The sequence below is a fragment of the Salmo salar genome, chromosome ssa12 (assembly GCF_905237065.1).
Source record: "Salmo salar chromosome ssa12, Ssal_v3.1, whole genome shotgun sequence".
In the NCBI taxonomy this organism is placed as follows: domain Eukaryota; kingdom Metazoa; phylum Chordata; class Actinopteri; order Salmoniformes; family Salmonidae; genus Salmo; species Salmo salar.
This window is the reverse complement of record NC_059453.1, coordinates 95,604,521-95,623,651: the sequence shown is the minus strand read 5'-3', so window position 1 is coordinate 95,623,651 and position 19,131 is coordinate 95,604,521. Positions and strand designations below refer to the sequence as shown.

General features: G+C 48.1%; 1 protein-coding gene across 5 annotated transcripts in view; it reads right to left on the bottom strand.

Annotated features, from left to right (window-relative positions):
* Nucleotides 1-254: 254 nt before the first annotated feature.
* Nucleotides 255-19,131, bottom strand: part of LOC106565061 (dystroglycan 1) — a 106,039-nt gene continuing 87,162 nt past the window's right edge. For 4 of the 5 annotated variants that reach the window (XM_014131685.2, XM_014131687.2, XM_014131686.2 and 1 more), the window contains exon 3: nucleotides 255-7,234. In XM_014131685.2, the coding sequence (XP_013987160.1) occupies nucleotides 4,946-7,234 (2,289 nt within the window). In that variant the 3' untranslated portion in view covers nucleotides 255-4,945. The remainder of the gene's footprint in view (nucleotides 7,235-19,131) is intronic. The other variant, XR_006758112.1, reaches the window with a different exon arrangement.

Sequence of the window (19,131 nt, the reverse complement as noted above, 5' to 3'; positions counted from 1 at the left end):
CCTCTAGCTCCTCCCTCCTTCCCCATGGGGTATCATCCCTCTAGCTCCTCCCTCCTTCCCCATGGGGTATCATCCCTCTAGCTCCTCCCTCCTCCCTCCTCCCCCATGGGGTATCATCCCTCTAGCTCCTCCCTCCTCCCCATGGGATGGCTTACAGAGAGGCTCTTTGTCATGTGTTTTAGCATGTCAATTGAACATCTGTCTGATACGTGGCAACATGTTAAGACAAGCCAAAATAACTTTTCACTGCGCTGTACTTTGGCAACCATTTTGTTTGCGAACCAGAGGAGTCCCATTTTTATTGGCAAGGCGATGGGGGAAAAACAGGTATTTCAATAACAAAAATGAAGGACAAACAGTGTATAATGTCCCCCTGAAACCATTATAATAACCATATTATTCTTGTAATTATTATAAATCATCACAATCACCATTGTTACTATCATCATTATTCCATTTGTAAGTACTAATTCACTCATGAATGTAAAAACTAAATGAAGAAAACATTCTCTATAAGCGAACAAAATTAAATATAGTAAAATATGCACCTTGTCGGGGCTTAGGAGGCTTTCAGTCAGTCCTGCTTGCTGCATATGAAGACATTAATTTCTAAGGCTGATTTGATTTGACACACACACACACACCAATCTCTACATTTCAAAATGGGCAATAAGGAAATCTAATGAAAGTAAATGAACAACACAGAAAGACAGAAAATCGGGCTTAAACAAAACGTAGAGGTCGATACACCTTAATGTGTATCCTTCAGGACAGCTATCGTGTTCTAAATGAAAAGAACAAATGTGTTTTTGTTGATTCCGTATCTTTTGCAATACCGTTGCTAATATCTGAAATGAAACTGAAATACTGAAATGTAGCCAACAGATAAGATATTGTCAACAAGGCATTTGAACCAGTTATAGTGAATGACTGCTATTACATTATTTATTTTTAAATTTGTTTGCATCGTTGGTTTCTTCTCCGTTAAGCTTCGCACAAATCAGATCACAATCTCCTCTTAATTTGAGTCGAATGGGAATAAATCCGAGATTTGAGAAACACACGTCACTAACACTTTCATCATGTACGATTTTAACACAGCATGTACTCTTGTGTGTGTCACACGTACTTAACTTAAGTGACTTATCTTTGACTCGGTGTAACTAAGCCTGATTCTTCGCTAGCCTAATGAATTAATTGAGCTTAATGCTGAAATGACTACACCACTTAAAATATATATAAACCAACAAAAAAATAAGGATGTCCTTGTACCATCTACTTACCTATTGTTCTATGAATCTCACTCAAACGTGAATAAAATCTGTCAATCTCAGTAACTGTCATAAGTAACTATATATTTCTTATTTGACTAACTAACAACCCTATTGGGATAAACCATCTGGGACTATTATTGCAGTTTGTTCCTTGTCAGAAATCAATAGAGCTGAAGTGACGACATGATCTGTGGACGCGGAGGGGCGGAGGAGGGGGGGGGTCAGCAAGTTATTTACATATAACCAATAAACTCCATCTGTATTTAATGGCGGTGAGTGTGATGGAAACATTGAACTGAAAGGAGATCGACAACATGTTAACCTTTTTTAACGGTTCGAGGTTCCAGATCAAAATGTGTCATCTAGTCAGATTAACAATACCAGTTTTAACAAGGAGACGGAATTATGAATCAGTTATTGTGACAGGAATCAGGGTCTTAAAATGGCTGATAGATTAGACAGATGGATACACTCCTTAATGAAACCTCTATGGATGTAGACATATTGACTCGTCAATATAGGGAAGCATTAGAAAACCAATTATAACCGAAGCTCATCAATAAAAAATAAATCTCTATATTATAATGTACGGCAACATACCAAGCAAGATATACCATCATAATGAACTCTGTTATATATATATATATATATATATATATGATGATTCATTCATTCCAATACTATTGGGACTTGTTGGATTAGAGTTTCAAACGTGTGAAGAATGAAGAATTATCTGGATACAGATAGACGGAGGTCGGCTTCCATAATAAATGGACACTCAAAAAGCAACACTTGGAATCTGGCAAAAACAAACTATGTAGGTACATCATCATCATTATGCGTGCACATCATCATCATCATCATCATTATGCGTGCACATCGTCATCATTATGCGTGCACATCGTCATCATTATGCGTGTAGTACATCATCACTTATCTAACCTGCATTGACCACTCACCACCACCATCAGGCAGTACCTTACATTATTGCAAAGGGTCACTTTCAAAGTCGTTAGTGAAGAATTTGAACATTAAATAAAATGTGTGATTACATAAAATGGGTAATTCCGACTGTTTAACAGGAGGTGCATTTCAATTCGACAATATGGCAACAAAAAAACGAAATAAAATCCCTTGAAATAGGTGACCAATGAGAAAAGGTATATAATAAGGAATCAATTCTCTACTCTAAGATTTTACAAATTGCAGTACACTATTCATGTATTTATCGATTTTTTTCTTAAACAATTTGATGCTGTATCAAAAACGTTGTAAAAAAATTAGATAGATTTTATCAACCATTTTGTCCTGTGTTTTCTGGGAATCTTGTTATTGGGATATTCCCATTTCTCTCTCTCTCTAACACTCCTACCATCCTCTCAACAATGACCTTTGAGTTGTGAATACACGCTGTATCCCTTTCAGGATGTTCTCAAATCACTCTCAACAGCCCTAAACTGTTTCCTGTGAAAACAAGAGCATCATCACTACATAAAAAAATAATGACCCCTTGTCTAAAATAAACTGCAGGAGGCTTTTTCCACATCTGATTTACACAAAATGTTTTTGGACTAAAAATACACACAGGCCGATCCATCGTTATTTACAGAAGACACTTGTCGTATCACCATAAAGGCAAAATGGCATTCAAATTGTCAATGTTATGATCATATTGGGATCATGATACTCATTTTAACCCATTTTAAACAAGAATAGTAAAAAGGGGCATTGTATTGTGTTATATTTCTCTCTTGAATGATTTTGGGTGGCTTTGGAAAACTCAGACAAAGTAAAAACAAGAAATCTAATAATAACCAGGCCAGGGTAACCATCTGATAATAACCAGGCCAGGGTAACCACCTGGTAATAATCAGGCCAGGGTAACCACCTGATAATAACCAGGCCAGGGTAACCATTAAATAATAACCAGGCCAGGGTAACCACCTGGTAATAACCAGGCCAGGGTAACCACCTGGTAATAATCAGGCCAGGGTAACCACCTGGTAATAACCAGGCCAGGGTAACCACCTGGTAATAACCAGGCCAGGGTAACCATCTGATAATAACCAGGCCAGGGTAACCACCTGGTAATAACCAGGCCAGGGTAACCACCTGGTAATAATCAGGCCAGGGTAACCACCTGATAATAACCAGGCCAGGGTAACCATCTGATAATAACCAGGCCAGGGTAACCACCTGGTAATAACCAGGCCAGGGTAACCACCTGGTAATAACCAGGCCAGGGTAACCACCTGATAATAACCAGGCCAGGGTAACCACCTGGTAATAACCAGGCCAGGGTAACCATCTGGTAATAACCAGGCCAGGGTAACCACCTGGTAATAACCAGGCCAGGGTAACCACCTGGTAATAATCAGGCCAGGGTAACCACCTGATAATAACCAGGCCAGGGTAACCACCTGGTAATAACCAGGCCAGGGTAACCACCTGGTAATAACCAGGCCAGGGTAACCACCTGGTAATAATCAGGCCAGGGTAACCACCTGATAATAACCAGGCCAGGGTAACCACCTGGTAATAACCAGGCCAGGGTAACCATCTGGTAATAACCAGGCCAGGGTAACCATCTGATAATAACCAGGCCAGGGTAACCATCTGGTAATAACCAGGCCAGGGTAACCACCTGGTAATAACCAGGCCAGGGTAACCATCTGGTAATAATCAGGCCAGGGTAACCACCTGGATGACATTGCCTTTCATGTTAACGTTCACTAACCCTGACGAGGCCTACCTACTAGGTGTACCGTTCCTTTCTGATCGGGGGAAAAAGAGATCCTGCAGGCTATTTCAGTCAGGAGATCTGCTCCACCACCACCAAAATAATCCTATCTATCTATCTAATCTAACATAACCTTAAAGATATAAAGTTTTGAAAAAAAAAAATGTTGAATAGAAACTTTATACTAATTTCTAATTATTCTTTTAGGCTACCTTTGTTATGCTCATCTTGACTAGACATTGTGTGAATAAGGGTAAAAACATACAATTAGTGTTAAAAGGCAAACCTTATTGAATCCAAAACAGCCACCACCACATCGATCAGCCACTGTGTTTAGCACTGTCTGCAGGGTTGGCTGTCCCAGATCAAAATGATTATGTTGTGTTTGTTTTCATTCATAGAACTCTCTATCTCATCATTAAAAACCTTTTTGCCTGTAGTGTGTGTTTGTCTATTGTCCTCTTGTATTATTCAAAGATAAAAGAAGATTAAAAAAGGCAAGTAGTTTGATCTTAAAGTCAAGTCAAAAACAGAAGAAAACCAGAACCAAAAGACACAAAATAAAACAAAAAGGCCATTTAGTTTCAAATGGAGAAAAAAAGCTGCTGGGACCGGAGGGGCGTTTCTTCTCAATCTAGCTGTTCAGCTGTAGCCAATGAGATGACGAGAGACTGAATAGTGTCATTGTTCTGGCTACTGTTGCCCGAGGCTACCACCTAGTTCTCCCTCCCTCCCATCGTTCAACCTTAACTCAGCCTTGATCAGATCAGCCCAAAACCCTCCCAAACCAAAATGTCCGAAGTTCATTGCCACTTTGCAGAGCCTCTACCCTCCTCCTCCCACCCCTTATTTCCAAACAGACAACACTGGTGTGAGACGGTTACAAGTCCCCCCTGCTTCCCCTCTCCTCCTCTGGAGGAGCCAGCTAACCTTAGGGTGGCACGTAAGGTGGTGGGGATCTGTAGGGGGTCATGTTCTTTGGACGAGAGCCTTTACCTTCCATGGGGACAGTGAAGGGGGGTGGAGGCTGGTAGGGAGGGGCATTGGGGTCCTCATCCCTCAGAGCTGTGTACTCCCCCAGAAGGTCCTGGTTCAAGGGGGTGGTCTCTGGACTGGCCATGTTGGGGTACTCCGGCGGGGGCAGTGGGGGTTTCTCCTCCTGCAGGATGAGGGGCATGGAGGAGGACGGAGGGGGCTTGGAGTCGTCAAGCTCATCTGCGAAGATTATGGGCACCCCCTTCTTGATGAAAGTAGCCTGGTCCTCGATGGTCAGCTTGCCCTTGCGCTTCTTACGGTAGCAGATCATAGCGATGATGCCGGCGATCAGCAATATGGCTGCCACCACCACTGCAGGGATGACCGTGTGGAGGTAGACGTCGTCCGTGCTCTGGCGTCCGGCGCCGAGCGCCGGTGTGACGGCCGGGGGTATAGGAATGGTGATTTCACTTGGCGGCACGAACATGTACTTCTGGCAGGCGGCTGTCCCTTTGACCTTGATGTCAATGGGTTTGAATTCAGGCTCCATGGTGGAGATGAATGTCTGGGAGGGCCTTCCCTGGGCGTCGGAGATCCTCCTGGACATGGTCTGGATCTGCTCCTTGGGACAGGGGTTCTGCTGGAGGCTGTTGTTGGTCCACTCCACCATGATGGATCCCTTGGTGATGTTCCTCAGGGTGACCGTGCTGCTGTTGCGGTCCCCGAACGAGTACGCCAGTTTTTTGATGAGCAAAATCTTCTTGTGGATGTCGTTGGTCACCTGGTGAGGTTCCCCGTGGAAGCGAGCCTGGAACAAGACCGGCGACTTATCGTTGGAAGCCCAGCGGTTCACACGGACCTCAAAGGCGTCGATCGCATTCAGACCGCCCTTATCGGTGGCCTGCATGAAGTACTCATGCTTCCCGATGTGGTTCGAGTCTGGTAGACCGTACAGCAGCTGGCTTGTGCTATTAAACTGTATCCATGAATCATCTCCGACTACTTCGTTGTGGTTCATCCTCAATGACAACCTCAGCTTGTCTGTCGTACCGTCCTCCTTGTCAAAGAAAGTATCGGATGGGATTTTCACTTCAAAATATGTGCCCACGAAGGCATTGACCTGATCGATGGGGTTGCGAAGATCTGGTTTCTCGTTTCTTGGGTCAGGCACGATGGACGAAGGGGTGGTGCGCCTGGCTGGTTTGGCTGTGGTGGTCTTGGGCTCCCTTGGCATCGGAGTGGTCTTCGGTCTCTTTGGTTTCTTGGTTGGCTTTCTGGTGGCGACTGTGGTGGGTGGAGGGAGTGTCGGCGTAGCTTCCACAACGGTATGCCTGGTCATGGTGGGTTCAATGGAGATGGTACTAGTGGACTCCATCACTCTGGTTGGCAGGGGTGCACCCTGAGTGGGAGTGTGGGAATAAGAGTCTCTGACACGGATCGTGGGCTTCATGGGCAAGGGCACAGGCCCTCTCATGGGTGGGGCAGAGCTGTCTGTGGGGGCAGCAATGGCAGGTGACGACAGGGTGGGTACAATGCGAACAGGGGGCTCGACGACAGATGTAGGGGGAAGCAAAGCTAGAACAGGAGTAGGGGTATTGTTGAGCTGGCGCCTCACCCGTTTTGGGATATGAGGCTTCTTGTTGGCGATGTGCCAACCGACGACCGGATATCCCAACTGAGCCGACATAGTGCCCTCTTTAGCCGGCGCCTGGACGCTACTAATATTAGGGACGTTACTCTGGTCCAGGGAACAGCCCAGCTTCCAGGATAACAGGGCTCCGTTCTCCACCACCTTTTTGGCATTTCCTGGTCCGGCCATGAAGGCGGACATATCGAACAATCGGTTGTTGACCACGGGAAGTATCTTCATGTGCTGGAGCGCCACGCCAGAGAACTTCTTCATCTTTCCCAGCAGCTCCACCCTCTGCCTGGAGCTCATCTTGGTCAGGTCAGCATCCAGAATCACTGTGAGCACCGTCACCGGCTCCTCGTTGCCACAGACGAATGGCTGTACCTCGTTGTTGGAGTTGTTGGACGCTGACTGGATGGCTACCTGGATCGGGTCGGTGTCAGCATGCTCCTCTGGGTGCACCTCGATGGAGAAGATATCCTGGCTGCAGTTGGATGTGGAGACAGAGATATAGTGGACACCCTTGTCCTCCCCCAGTGGTAGACCCTGTAGGATGTTTCTCTTCCTGTCCCAGTGCAGCCATGTTGGTAGCGTCTCCTTGCCTGACTCAGTTATCTGGGGGGGAAAAAAACAAAGATAAAGAGTTGATTAATTATTAATTGAAACAAAAGAGACTTAAGATAAAATACAAGAAAATAACATGAAAAATAATATGTTTACGCCCACAAAATTTGCAAATTCACAACAGAATGACTGTTTTATTGATTGTGTAAGTTGTTTATTATTCATTAAAAGATTAACTATGCATAAATCACACGTCATTTCCTGGTTGCAACAATTCTAATAGTTTTCCTTATTTCCGTTTATGTGACAAAACAAGCAAGTATAGTGTAGAGAACCATTGTATCATCTACAACACTATGAAATATATTTTCTATAACCAAAAATATTGTATTTCCAGTTGTTTGAAGCTGGTGTACAAAACTGAAAGCAAAACATAAAAACATTTAACTTAAGAATGAGAAGCATAGAAATAACACACATAGAACAGATCTACCACTTCTTAGACTTGCTTTCAATGAGAATGACAGATCTATAACTCACATTTCTAAGTGAATTTGGTCAGTTGCTCTCAAAAGTTTCATATTGCAGCCTTTCATAACAGAGAAGAAAATAATAGGAGATCTTGTAGTTGTTTTAATCATTATACATTTTGTACAAAGCTGATACTGGTGATTTTCTTCACACAATTTAAATTTTTTTCTATAAGATTAGTGCAAAAATATGTTTCTCGATAAGGTTAAAGGTGAAATATAGTGAACAATTCACAAGATACAATTCAATTTTAAAGTACATCTAGCCGCTGGAGAGCACCCTTACTTGCCAATCTATAGATTTAATTGATCATGTGTAAATTACGTCTCCGAAATCGAGCATGGGTAGGATGGTCATCTGAATCCGGTTAGTTTGGCAGCTGGGGTGAAAGAGGAGCAATTATGATAGAGGAAACCAAGTCAAGATTTAACCTTAGTTTGCAGCTTTGATATGTGCTGATAGAAGGACAGTGTATCATCTAGCCATACTTCCAAGTACTTGTATGAGGTGACTACCTCAAGCTCTAAACCCTCAGATATAGTGATCACACCGGTGGGGAGAGGGGCATTCTTCTTACCAAACCACATGACCTTTGTTTTGGAGGTGTTCAGAACAAGGTTAAGGGCAGAGAAAGCTTGTTGGGCACTAAGAAAGCTTTGTTGTAGAGCATTTAACACACAATCCGGGGAGGGGCCAGCTGAGTATAAGACTATCATCTGCATATAAATGGATGTGAGAGCTTCCTACTGCCTGACCTATGTAGTTGCTGTAAATTGAGAAGAGTGTGGGGCCTAGGATCAAGCCTTGGGGTCCCCCCTGGCGACAGGCAGTGGCTGAGACAGCAGCTGTTCTGACTTTATACACTGCACTCTTTGAGAGAGGTAGTTAGCAAACCAGGCCAAAGACCCCTCAGAGACACCAATACTCCTTAGCCGGCCTACAATAATGGAATGGTCTACCGTATCAAAAGCTTTGGCCAAGTCAATAAAAATAGCAGCACAACATTACTTAGAATCAAGGGCAATGGTGACATCATTGAGGACCTTTAAGGTTGCAGCGGAAAAAGGTTATAACCAGAAAGGTTAACATCAGTGTTCAAAACACTCTTTCTTAACCACGTCTCAGTAATGACCAACACATCTGAACCCACACGTTCAATTGTTCCATTTTAGGTAATAAGCTTCTAGTGTTTAACGTGCAGAAAACCCAGGCATTTATGAGAGCAGAAATCAGAGCACAAGTCAGAATTGGGGCTAGCAACAGTAGATGGGCCAGGGTGTGCATGCACATTTCCAGATATCATCAACAGTAATACAATCAAGGCATAGGACAGGGAGAGCTCTGCAGTCCTGATTTCAAATAAAATCTAATTTTATTAGTCACATGCGCTGAATACAACAGGTGTAGACCTTACAGTGAAATGCTTACTTATTTGACATTTGAATGTGCAATAGATGACAACAAGATCATATTATACAGCAATTTCATCAGGAAACATGAATACAAAGCCGGCCAGAGGTGGGTAGAATAGGATGGGAGGCCAAAAGTCTGTAACCAATAGAGAGTCAGAGTCCCGAGTGTGGGAACAAACATAGTCTGTCCCATGGTTGGGTAAACAAGATTGACAACTCCATTGTGTCCTCCTCCCAGAGTGCTAAGAGCCTTGGCGTGACCCTGGACAACACCCTGTCGTTCTCCGCTAACATCAAGGCGGTGACCTGATCCTGTAGGTTCATGCTCCACAACATTCGCAGAGTACGACCCTGCCTCACACAGGAAGCAGCGCAGGTCCTAATCCAGGCACTTGTCATCTCCCGTCTGGATTACTGCAACTCGCTGTTGGCGGGGCTCCCTGCCTGTGCCATCAAACCCCTACAACTCATCCAGAACGCTGCAGCCCGTCTGGTGTTCAACCTTCTCAAGTTCTCTCACGTCACCCCGCTCCTCCGCACACTCCACTGGCTTCCAGTTGAAGCTCGCATCTGCTACAAGACCATGGTGCTTGCCTACGGAGCTGTGAGGGGAATGGCACCTCCGTACCTTCAGGCTCTGATCAGTCCCTACACCCAAAGAAGGGCACTGCGTTCATCCACCTCTGGCCTGCTCGCCTCCCTACCTCTGCGGAAGCACAGTTCCCGCTCAGCCCAGTCAAAACTGTTCGCTGCTCTGGCACCCCAATGGTGGAACAAGCTCCCTCACGACGCCAGGACAGCGGAGTCAATCACCACCTTCCGGAGACACCTGAAACCCCACCTCTTTAAGGAATACCTGGGATAGGATTAAGTAATTCTTCTAACACAAGGAAGTCGTTAGCTAGCTATATCTCTTCAGATTCGGCAGATGGTCCTTTACAACATCCAAACAAAGTTGTCCTGTGGCTGTTGTAATTTGAAGATTGCGAGGAAGATATCTTCTGATGTGATCAAAGCAACTATATTGTTTCTTATTACATTTACGTCATTTAGCAGTAGTGACTTACAGTAGTGAATGCATAGATTTCATACATTTTTTTTTCTGTGCTGGCCCCCCGTGGGAATCGGCCCCACAACCCTGGTGTTGCAAACACCATGCTCTACCAACTGAGCTACAGGGAAGGCTGCAATGGAATAGAGATGAATCCAGTGGGTACTGTATTGTAATGACCACTGCACAGAGGGAGGGGGCTTCAAAGGCCTCTGGATTTGGGTAGGCAGGGAAACTCTCCTGCCATTGTTGGGATCAAGGGCTTTGACACCTCTCGCTTCACACCTCCGTGCTAATTGAAGTTTCAGCCGGATCTGTTCTGTCCTAGCAAGCTTGGTAGCCTTAACTTAGCATTCAGTCCTTATAAAGAAAAATATATAATTGTAATTTATTTTTCTTCTTGGCTTTAAAAGTAGCTTCAGACTAAACATCACCAGGTTGGACAGTGTTTTCAGGTTTCTTGTTCTTCTTTTGCAGGTCGTTGGTTTGCCAGAGAATTTGCAGTACAGACCATGGAAATAAGAATCTTTGGTAGTTTTGTCCAAAATCAGGTTGTAGGTTTGGAGTTTTTTTCCTCTCCTCTTTGGAGTGAAGGTTATGTTGTGGAGGGTAGTATCCTGTGTATACAGTTGAAGTCGGAAGTTTACATACACCTTAGCCAAATATATTTAAACTCAGTTTCACAATTCCTGACATTTAATCCTAGTAAATATTCCCTGTCATAGGTCAGTTAGGATCACCACTTTATTTGAAGAATGTGAAATGTCAGAATAATAGTAGAGAGAATGATTTATTTCAGCTTTTAATTCTTTCATCACATTCCCAGTAGGTCAGAAGTTTACATATACTCAATTAGTATTTGGTAGCATTGCCTTTAAATTGTTTAACTTGGGTCAAACGTTTCAGGTAGCCTTCCTCAAGCTTCCCACAATAAGTTGGTTGAATTTTGGCTCATTCCTCCTGACAGAGCTGGTGTAACTGAGTCAGATGTGTAGGCCTCCTTGCTCGCACACACTTTATCAGTTCTGCCCACAAATTTTCAATAGTATTGAGGTCAGGGCTTTGTGATGGCCACTCCAATACCTTGACTTTGTTGTCCTTATGCCATTTTGCCACAACTTCGGAAGTATGCTTGGGGTCATTGTTCATTTGGAAGACCCATTTGCGACCAAGCTTTAACTTCCTGACTGATGTCTTGAGATGTTGCTTCAATATACCCCCACAATACCCACACAACATGATGCTGCCAGAGGACATTTCTCCAAAAAATACGATCTTTGTTCCCATGTGCAGTTGCAAACCGTAGTCTGGCTTTTTTGTGGCGGTTTTGGAGCAGTGGCTTCTTCCTTGCTGAGCGGCCTTTCAGGTAATGTCAATATAGGACTCGTTTTACTGTGGATATAGATACTTTTGTACCTGTTTCCTCCAGCATCTTCACAAGGTCCTCTGCAGTTGTTCTGGGATTGATTTGCATTTTTCGCACCAAAGTACGTTCATCTCTAGGAGACAGAACATATCTCCTTCCTGAGCGGTATGACGGCTGTGTGGTCCCATGGTGTTTATACTTGCCTACTATTGTTTGTACAGATGAACGTGGTACCTTCAGGTGTTTGGAAATTGCTCAAGGATGAACCAGAGGTCTTGGTTGATTTCTTTTGATTATCCCATGATGTCAAGCAAAGAGGCACTGAGTTTCAATGTAGGCCTTGAAATACATCCACAAGTACACCTCCAATTGACTCAAATGATGTAGATTAGCCTATCAGAAGCTTCTAAAGCCATGACATTTTTGGGGGAATTGTCCAAGCTGTTTAAGGGCACAGTCAACTTAGTGTATGTAAACTTCTGGCCCACTGGAATTGTGATAAAGTGAATTATAAAAGTGAAATAATCTGTCTGTAAACAATTGTTGGAAAAATTACTTGTGTCATGCACAAAGTAGATGTCCTAACCAACTTGCAAAAACTATAGTTTGTTAACAAGAAATTTGTGAAGTGGTTGAAAAACGAGTTTTAATGACTCCAACCTAAGTGTATGTAAACTTCCGACTTCAACTGTATGTCCTGGTGACATAGTGAAGGTTATGTTGTTTAGGGTAGTATCCTGTATATGTCCTTGCGGAGAACATTAAATCTATATTTTTATAAAAACATGCTGAAAGATACGGGTGGCCATCTACAAGGGGTTTTACATGTACTCCTGAGGTGCTGACCTGTTGCACCCTTGACAACCGCTGTGATTATTATTATTTGACCCTGCTGGTCATTTCTGAACATTTCAACATCTTGGCCATGTTCTGTTATAATCTCCACCCGGCACAGCCAGAAGAGGACTGGCCACCCCTCATAGTCTGGTTCCTCTCTAGGTGTCTTCCTAGGTTCTGGCCTTTCTAGGGAGTTTTTCCTAGCCACCGCACGTGCTTCTACACCTGCATTGCTTGCTGTTTGGGGTTTTAGGCTGGGTTTCTGTACAACACTTTGAGATATCAGCTGATGTAAGAAGGGCTTTATAAATACATTTGATTTGATTGGTTGATTGGTTTCTTCAGCAAGGGGTTTCATCAGCAAGGGGTTTCATCAGCAAGGGGTTTCATCAGCAAGGGGTTTCTTCAGCAAGGGGTTTCTTCAGCAAGGGGTTTCTTCAGCAAGGGGTTTCTTACATCTTTTTTTTTAAAGCATGGTCTAATACAGTTAACATAATAACTTAAAACATTCCAAGTGGATGACAGAGAAATACATCACAAAAGGGATTGACATTCAAATACATCCCAAATAACAACCACTAATGCGTCCTCTGCTTCTCAACAAGTTCATTTTGCGGCTGATAGATCGTATAGTTGATAAATGGTGTAGATACCGGCGCTCCCCAGACGGATCATTAATGGTCTAACCAATAAACAGCCATCACCAGGGGGAAGACAAGAAACAGCATCTGGGCTTTATACAGCATTCAGTCCCTCAGCCGCCGTGCTTTTAGAATCACTCCCCACACACACACACTTGCATGTAGGCCAGTACGTTGGGACACGCAGACAGACATGCACGTAAGTACATAGCCACACACGCAGGATGTGGGCACACACGCGCACACACACACACACACACACACACACACACACACACACACACACACACACACCATCTTCCCATTAATGCTGCTCCTCCACCTCCTACCGCTGCATCAGAGCAGATGTGGCTATTTTGGAGAGAAGCTTTAATAACTATGATGATGGGTAATGTGGTGATGTATCAAAAAGCTATTGGGTGCCATCACCCGAAGATGATGAGATGATGTGTGTGTGTGTGTGTGTGTGTGTGTGTGGGAGTGTGTGTGGGAGTGTGTGTGTGTGGGAGTGTCCGTGTGTGGGAGTGTGCGCGGGTGTGTGTGTGTGCGTGTGTGTTTATGCGTGGGTGCGTGTGGGTGCGTGTGTGATGAGTACGCAGCAGTAGGTAGCTGCTCTGCCCCCTTTCTCCCCACCTTAATAGTGAAGTTAATTAAACCAGGGGGCTGATAATCTCATCAAAGACACTAACTCTCCTTTCCCAAATGGCAACTTATTCCCTTTGTAGTGCACTACTTTTGACCAGAGAAATAGAAGATAGGGTGCCATTTGTGACGCGTACACTTCCTGTTTGATGAACACTGTTCAGATTTTTGCTCATAGCCCCCAAACCCGCCGTGACAATCAGCATCTCTGACTACCAGTGCCTCTACCAGCGCCTCTGACTACCGGCGCTATCAGCGCCTCTGACTACCAGCACTACCAGCGCCTCTGACTACCAGCACTATCAGCGTCTCTGACTACCAGCACTATCAGCGTCTCTGACTACCAGCGCCTCTGACTACCAGCACTACCAGCGCCTCTGACTACCAGCACTACCAGCGCCTCTGACTACCAGCGCCTCTGACTACCAGCACTATCAGCGTCTCTGACTACCAGCGCCTCTGACTACCAGCACTACCAGCGCCTCTGACTACCAGCGCCTCTGACTACCAGCACTACCAGCGTCTCTGACTACCAGCACTACCAGCGCCTCTGACTACCAGCACTACCAGCGCCTCTGACTACCAGCGCCTCTGACTACCAGCACTACCAGCGCCTCTGACTACCAGCGCCTCTGACCACCAGCGCCTCTGACTACCAGCGTCTCTGACTACCAGCACTACCAGCGCCTCTGACTACCAGCACTACCAGCGTCTCTGACTACCAGCACTACCAGCGCCTCTGACTACCAGCGTCTCTGACTACCAGCGCCTCTGACTACCAGCACTACCAGCGCCTCTGACTACCAGCACTACCAGCGCCTCTGACTACCAGCACTACCAGCGCCTCTGACTACCAGCACTACCAGCGCCTCTGACTACCAGCGCCTCTGACTACCAGCGTCTCTGACTACCAGCGCCTCTGACTACCAGCGCCTCTGACTACCAGCGCCTCTGACTACCAGCGTCTCTGACTACCAGCGCCTCTGACTACCAGCACTACCAGCGCCTCTGACTACCAGCACTACCAGCGCCTCTGACTACCAGCGCCTCTGACTACCAGCGCCTCTGACTACCAGCGTCTCTGACTACCAGCGCCTCTGACTACCAGCACTACCAGCGCCTCTGACTACCAGCACTACCAGCGCCTCTGACTACCAGCACTACCAGCGCCTCTGACTACCAGCACTATCAGCGCCTCTGACTACCAGCGCCTCTGACTACCAGCACTACCAGCACCTCTGACTACCAGCGTCTCTGACTACCAGCGCCTCTGACTACCAGCGCCTCTGACTACCAGCGCCTCTGACTACCAGCGCCTCTGACTACCAGCGCCTCTGACTACCAGCACTACCAGCGCCTCTGACTACCAGCACTACCAGCGCCTCTGACTACCAGCACTACCAGCGCCTCTGACTACCAGCGCCTCTGACTACCAGCACTATCAGCGCCTCTGACTACCAGCACCTCTGACTACCAGCACTATCAGCGCCTCTGACTACCAGCGCCTCTGACTACCAGCACCTCTGACTACCAGCACTACCAGCGCCTCTGACTACCAGCGCCTCTGACTACCAGCACTACCAGCGCCTCTGACTACCAGCGCCTCTGACTACCAGCACTATCAGCGCCTCTGACTACCAGCACCTCTGACTACCAGCACTATCAGCGCCTCTGACTACCAGCGCCTCTGACTACCAGCACTACCAGCGCCTCTGACTACCAGCGCCTCTGACTACCAGCACCTCTGACTACCAGCACTATCAGCGCCTCTGACTACCAGCGCCTCTGACTACCAGCACTACCAGCGCCTCTGACTACCAGCACTACCAGCGCCTCTGACTACCAGCACCTCTGACTACCAGCACTATCAGCGCCTCTGACTACCAGCACTACCAGCGCCTCTGACTACCAGCACTACCAGCGCCTCTGACTACCAGCACTACCAGCGCCTCTGACTACCAGCACTACCAGCGCCTCTGACTACCAGCGCCTCTGACTACCAGCACTACCAGCGTCTCTGACTACCAGCACTACCAGCGCCTCTGACTACCAGCACTACCAGCGCCTCTGACTACCAGCGCCTCTGACTACCAGCACTACCAGCGCCTCTGACTACCAGCACTACCAGCGCCTCTGACTACCAGCACTATCAGCGCCTCTGACTACCAGCACTACCAGCGCCTCTGACTACCAGCACTACCAGCGCCTCTGACTACCAGCACTACCAGCGTCTCTGACTACCAGCACTACCAGCGCCTCTGACTACCAGCACTACCAGCGCCTCTGACTACCAGCACTACCAGCGCCTCTGACTACCAGCGCCTCTGACTACCAGCACTACCAGCGTCTCTGACTACCAGCACTACCAGCGCCTCTGACTACCAGCACTACCAGCGCCTCTGACTACCAGCACTACCAGCGCCTCTGACTACCAGCACTACCAGCGCCTCTGACTACCAGCACTACCAGCGTCTCTGACTACCAGCACTACCAGCGCCTCTGACTACCAGCACTACCAGCGCCTCTGACTACCAGCACTACCAGCGTCTCTGACTACCAGCGCCTCTGACTACCAGCACTACCAGCGCCTCTGACTACCAGCACTACCAGCGCCTCTGACTACCAGCACTACCAGCGCCTCTGACTACCAGCGCCTCTGACTACCAGCACTATCAGCGCCTCTGACTACCAGCACCTCTGACTACCAGCACTATCAGCGCCTCTGACTACCAGCGCCTCTGACTACCAGCACCTCTGACTACCAGCACTACCAGCGCCTCTGACTACCAGCGCCTCTGACTACCAGCACTACCAGCGCCTCTGACTACCAGCGCCTCTGACTACCAGCACTATCAGCGCCTCTGACTACCAGCACCTCTGACTACCAGCACTATCAGCGCCTCTGACTACCAGCGCCTCTGACTACCAGCACTACCAGCGCCTCTGACTACCAGCGCCTCTGACTACCAGCACCTCTGACTACCAGCACTATCAGCGCCTCTGACTACCAGCGCCTCTGACTACCAGCACTACCAGCGCCTCTGACTACCAGCACTACCAGCGCCTCTGACTACCAGCACCTCTGACTACCAGCACTATCAGCGCCTCTGACTACCAGCACTACCAGCGCCTCTGACTACCAGCACTACCAGCGCCTCTGACTACCAGCACTACCAGCGCCTCTGACTACCAGCACTACCAGCGCCTCTGACTACCAGCGCCTCTGACTACCAGCACTACCAGCGTCTCTGACTACCAGCACTACCAGCGCCTCTGACTACCAGCACTACCAGCGCCTCTGACTACCAGCGCCTCTGACTACCAGCACTACCAGCGCCTCTGACTACCAGCACTACCAGCGCCTCTGACTACCAGCACTATCAGCACCTCTGACTACCAGCACTACCAGCGCCTCTGACTACCAGCACTACCAGCGCCTCTGACTACCAGCACTACCAGCGTCTCTGACTACCAGCACTACCAGCGCCTCTGACTACCAGCACTACCAGCGCCTCTGACTACCAGCACTACCAGCGCCTCTGACTACCAGCGCCTCTGACTACCAGCACTACCAGCGCCTCTGACTACCAGCACTACCAGCGCCTCTGACTACCAGCACTACCAGCGCCTCTGACTACCAGCACTACCAGCGCCTCTGACTACCAGCACTACCAGCGCCTCTGACTACCAGCACTAACAGCGTCTCTGACTACCAGCACTACCAGCGCCTCTGACTACCAGCACTACCAGCGCCTCTGACTACCAGCACTACCCCTACCACCGCCTCTGACTACCAGAACTACCAGCGCCTCTGACTACCAGAACTATCAGCGCCTCTGACTACCAGCACTATCAGCGCCTCTGACTACCAGCACTACCAGCGTCTCTGACTACCAGCACTACCAGCGCCTCTGACTACCAGCACTACCAGCGCCTCTGACTACCAGCACTACCAGCGTCTCTGACTACCAGCACTACCAGCGCCTCTGACTACCAGCACTACCAGCGCCTCTGACTACCAGCACTACCAGCGCCTCTGACTACCAGCACTACCAGCGTCTCTGACTACCAGCGCCTCTGACTACCAGAACTACCAGCGCCTCTGACTACCAGAACTATCAGCGCCTCTGACTACCAGCACTATCAGCGCCTCTGACTACCAGCACTACCAGCGCCTCTGACTACCAGCGCCTCTGACTACCAGCACTACCAGCGCCTCTGACTACCAGCACTACCAGCGCCTCTGACTACCAGCACTACCAGCGCCTCTGACTACCAGCGCCTCTGACTACCAGCACTACCAGCGCCTCTGACTACCAGCACTACCAGCGCCTCTGACTACCAGCACTATCAGCGTCTCTGACTACCAGCGCCTCTGACTACCAGCACTACCAGCGCCTCTGACTACCAGCACTACCAGCGTCTCTGACTACCAGCACTACCAGCGTCTCTGACTACCAGCACTACCAGCGTCTCTGACTACCAGCACTACCAGCGCCTCTGACTACCAGCACTACCAGCGCCTCTGACTACCAGCACTATCAGCGTCTCTGACTACCAGCGCCTCTGACTACCAGCACTACCAGCGCCTCTGACTACCAGCACTACCAGCGCCTCTGACTACCAGCACTACCAGCGTCTCTGACTACCAGCACTACCAGCGCCTCTGACTACCAGCACTACCAGCGCCTCTGACTACCAGCACTACCAGCGCCTCTGACTACCAGCACTACCAGCGCCTCTGACTACCAGCACTACCAGCGTCTCTGACTACCAGCACTACCAGCGTCTCTGACTACCAGCGCCTCTGACTACCAGAACTACCAGCGCCTCTGACTACCAGCACTACCAGCGCCTCTGACTACCAGCACTACCAGCGCCTCTGACTACCAGCACTACCAGCGCCTCTGACTACCAGCGTCTCTGACTACCAGCACTACCAGCGCCTCTGACTACCAGCACTACCAGCGTCTCTGACTACCAGCGCCTCTGACTACCAGAACTACCAGCGCCTCTGACTACCAGAACTATCAGCGCCTCTGACTACCAGCACTACCAGCGTCTCTGACTACCAGCACTACCAGCGCCTCTGACTACCAGCACTACCAGCGCCTCTGACTACCAGCACTACCAGCGCCTCTGACTACCAGCACTACCAGCGTCTCTGACTACCAGCACTACCAGCGCCTCTGACTACCAGCACTACCAGCGCCTCTGACTACCAGCACTACCAGCGCCTCTGACTACCAGCACTACCAGCGCCTCTGACTACCAGCACTACCAGCGCCTCTGACTACCAGCGCCTCTGACTACCAGCACTACCAGCGCCTCTGACTACCAGCACTATCAGCGTCTCTGACTACCAGCGCCTCTGACTACCAGCACTACCAGCGTCTCTGACTACCAGCGCCTCTGACTACCAGAACTACCAGCGCCTCTGACTACCAGAACTATCAGCGCCTCTGACT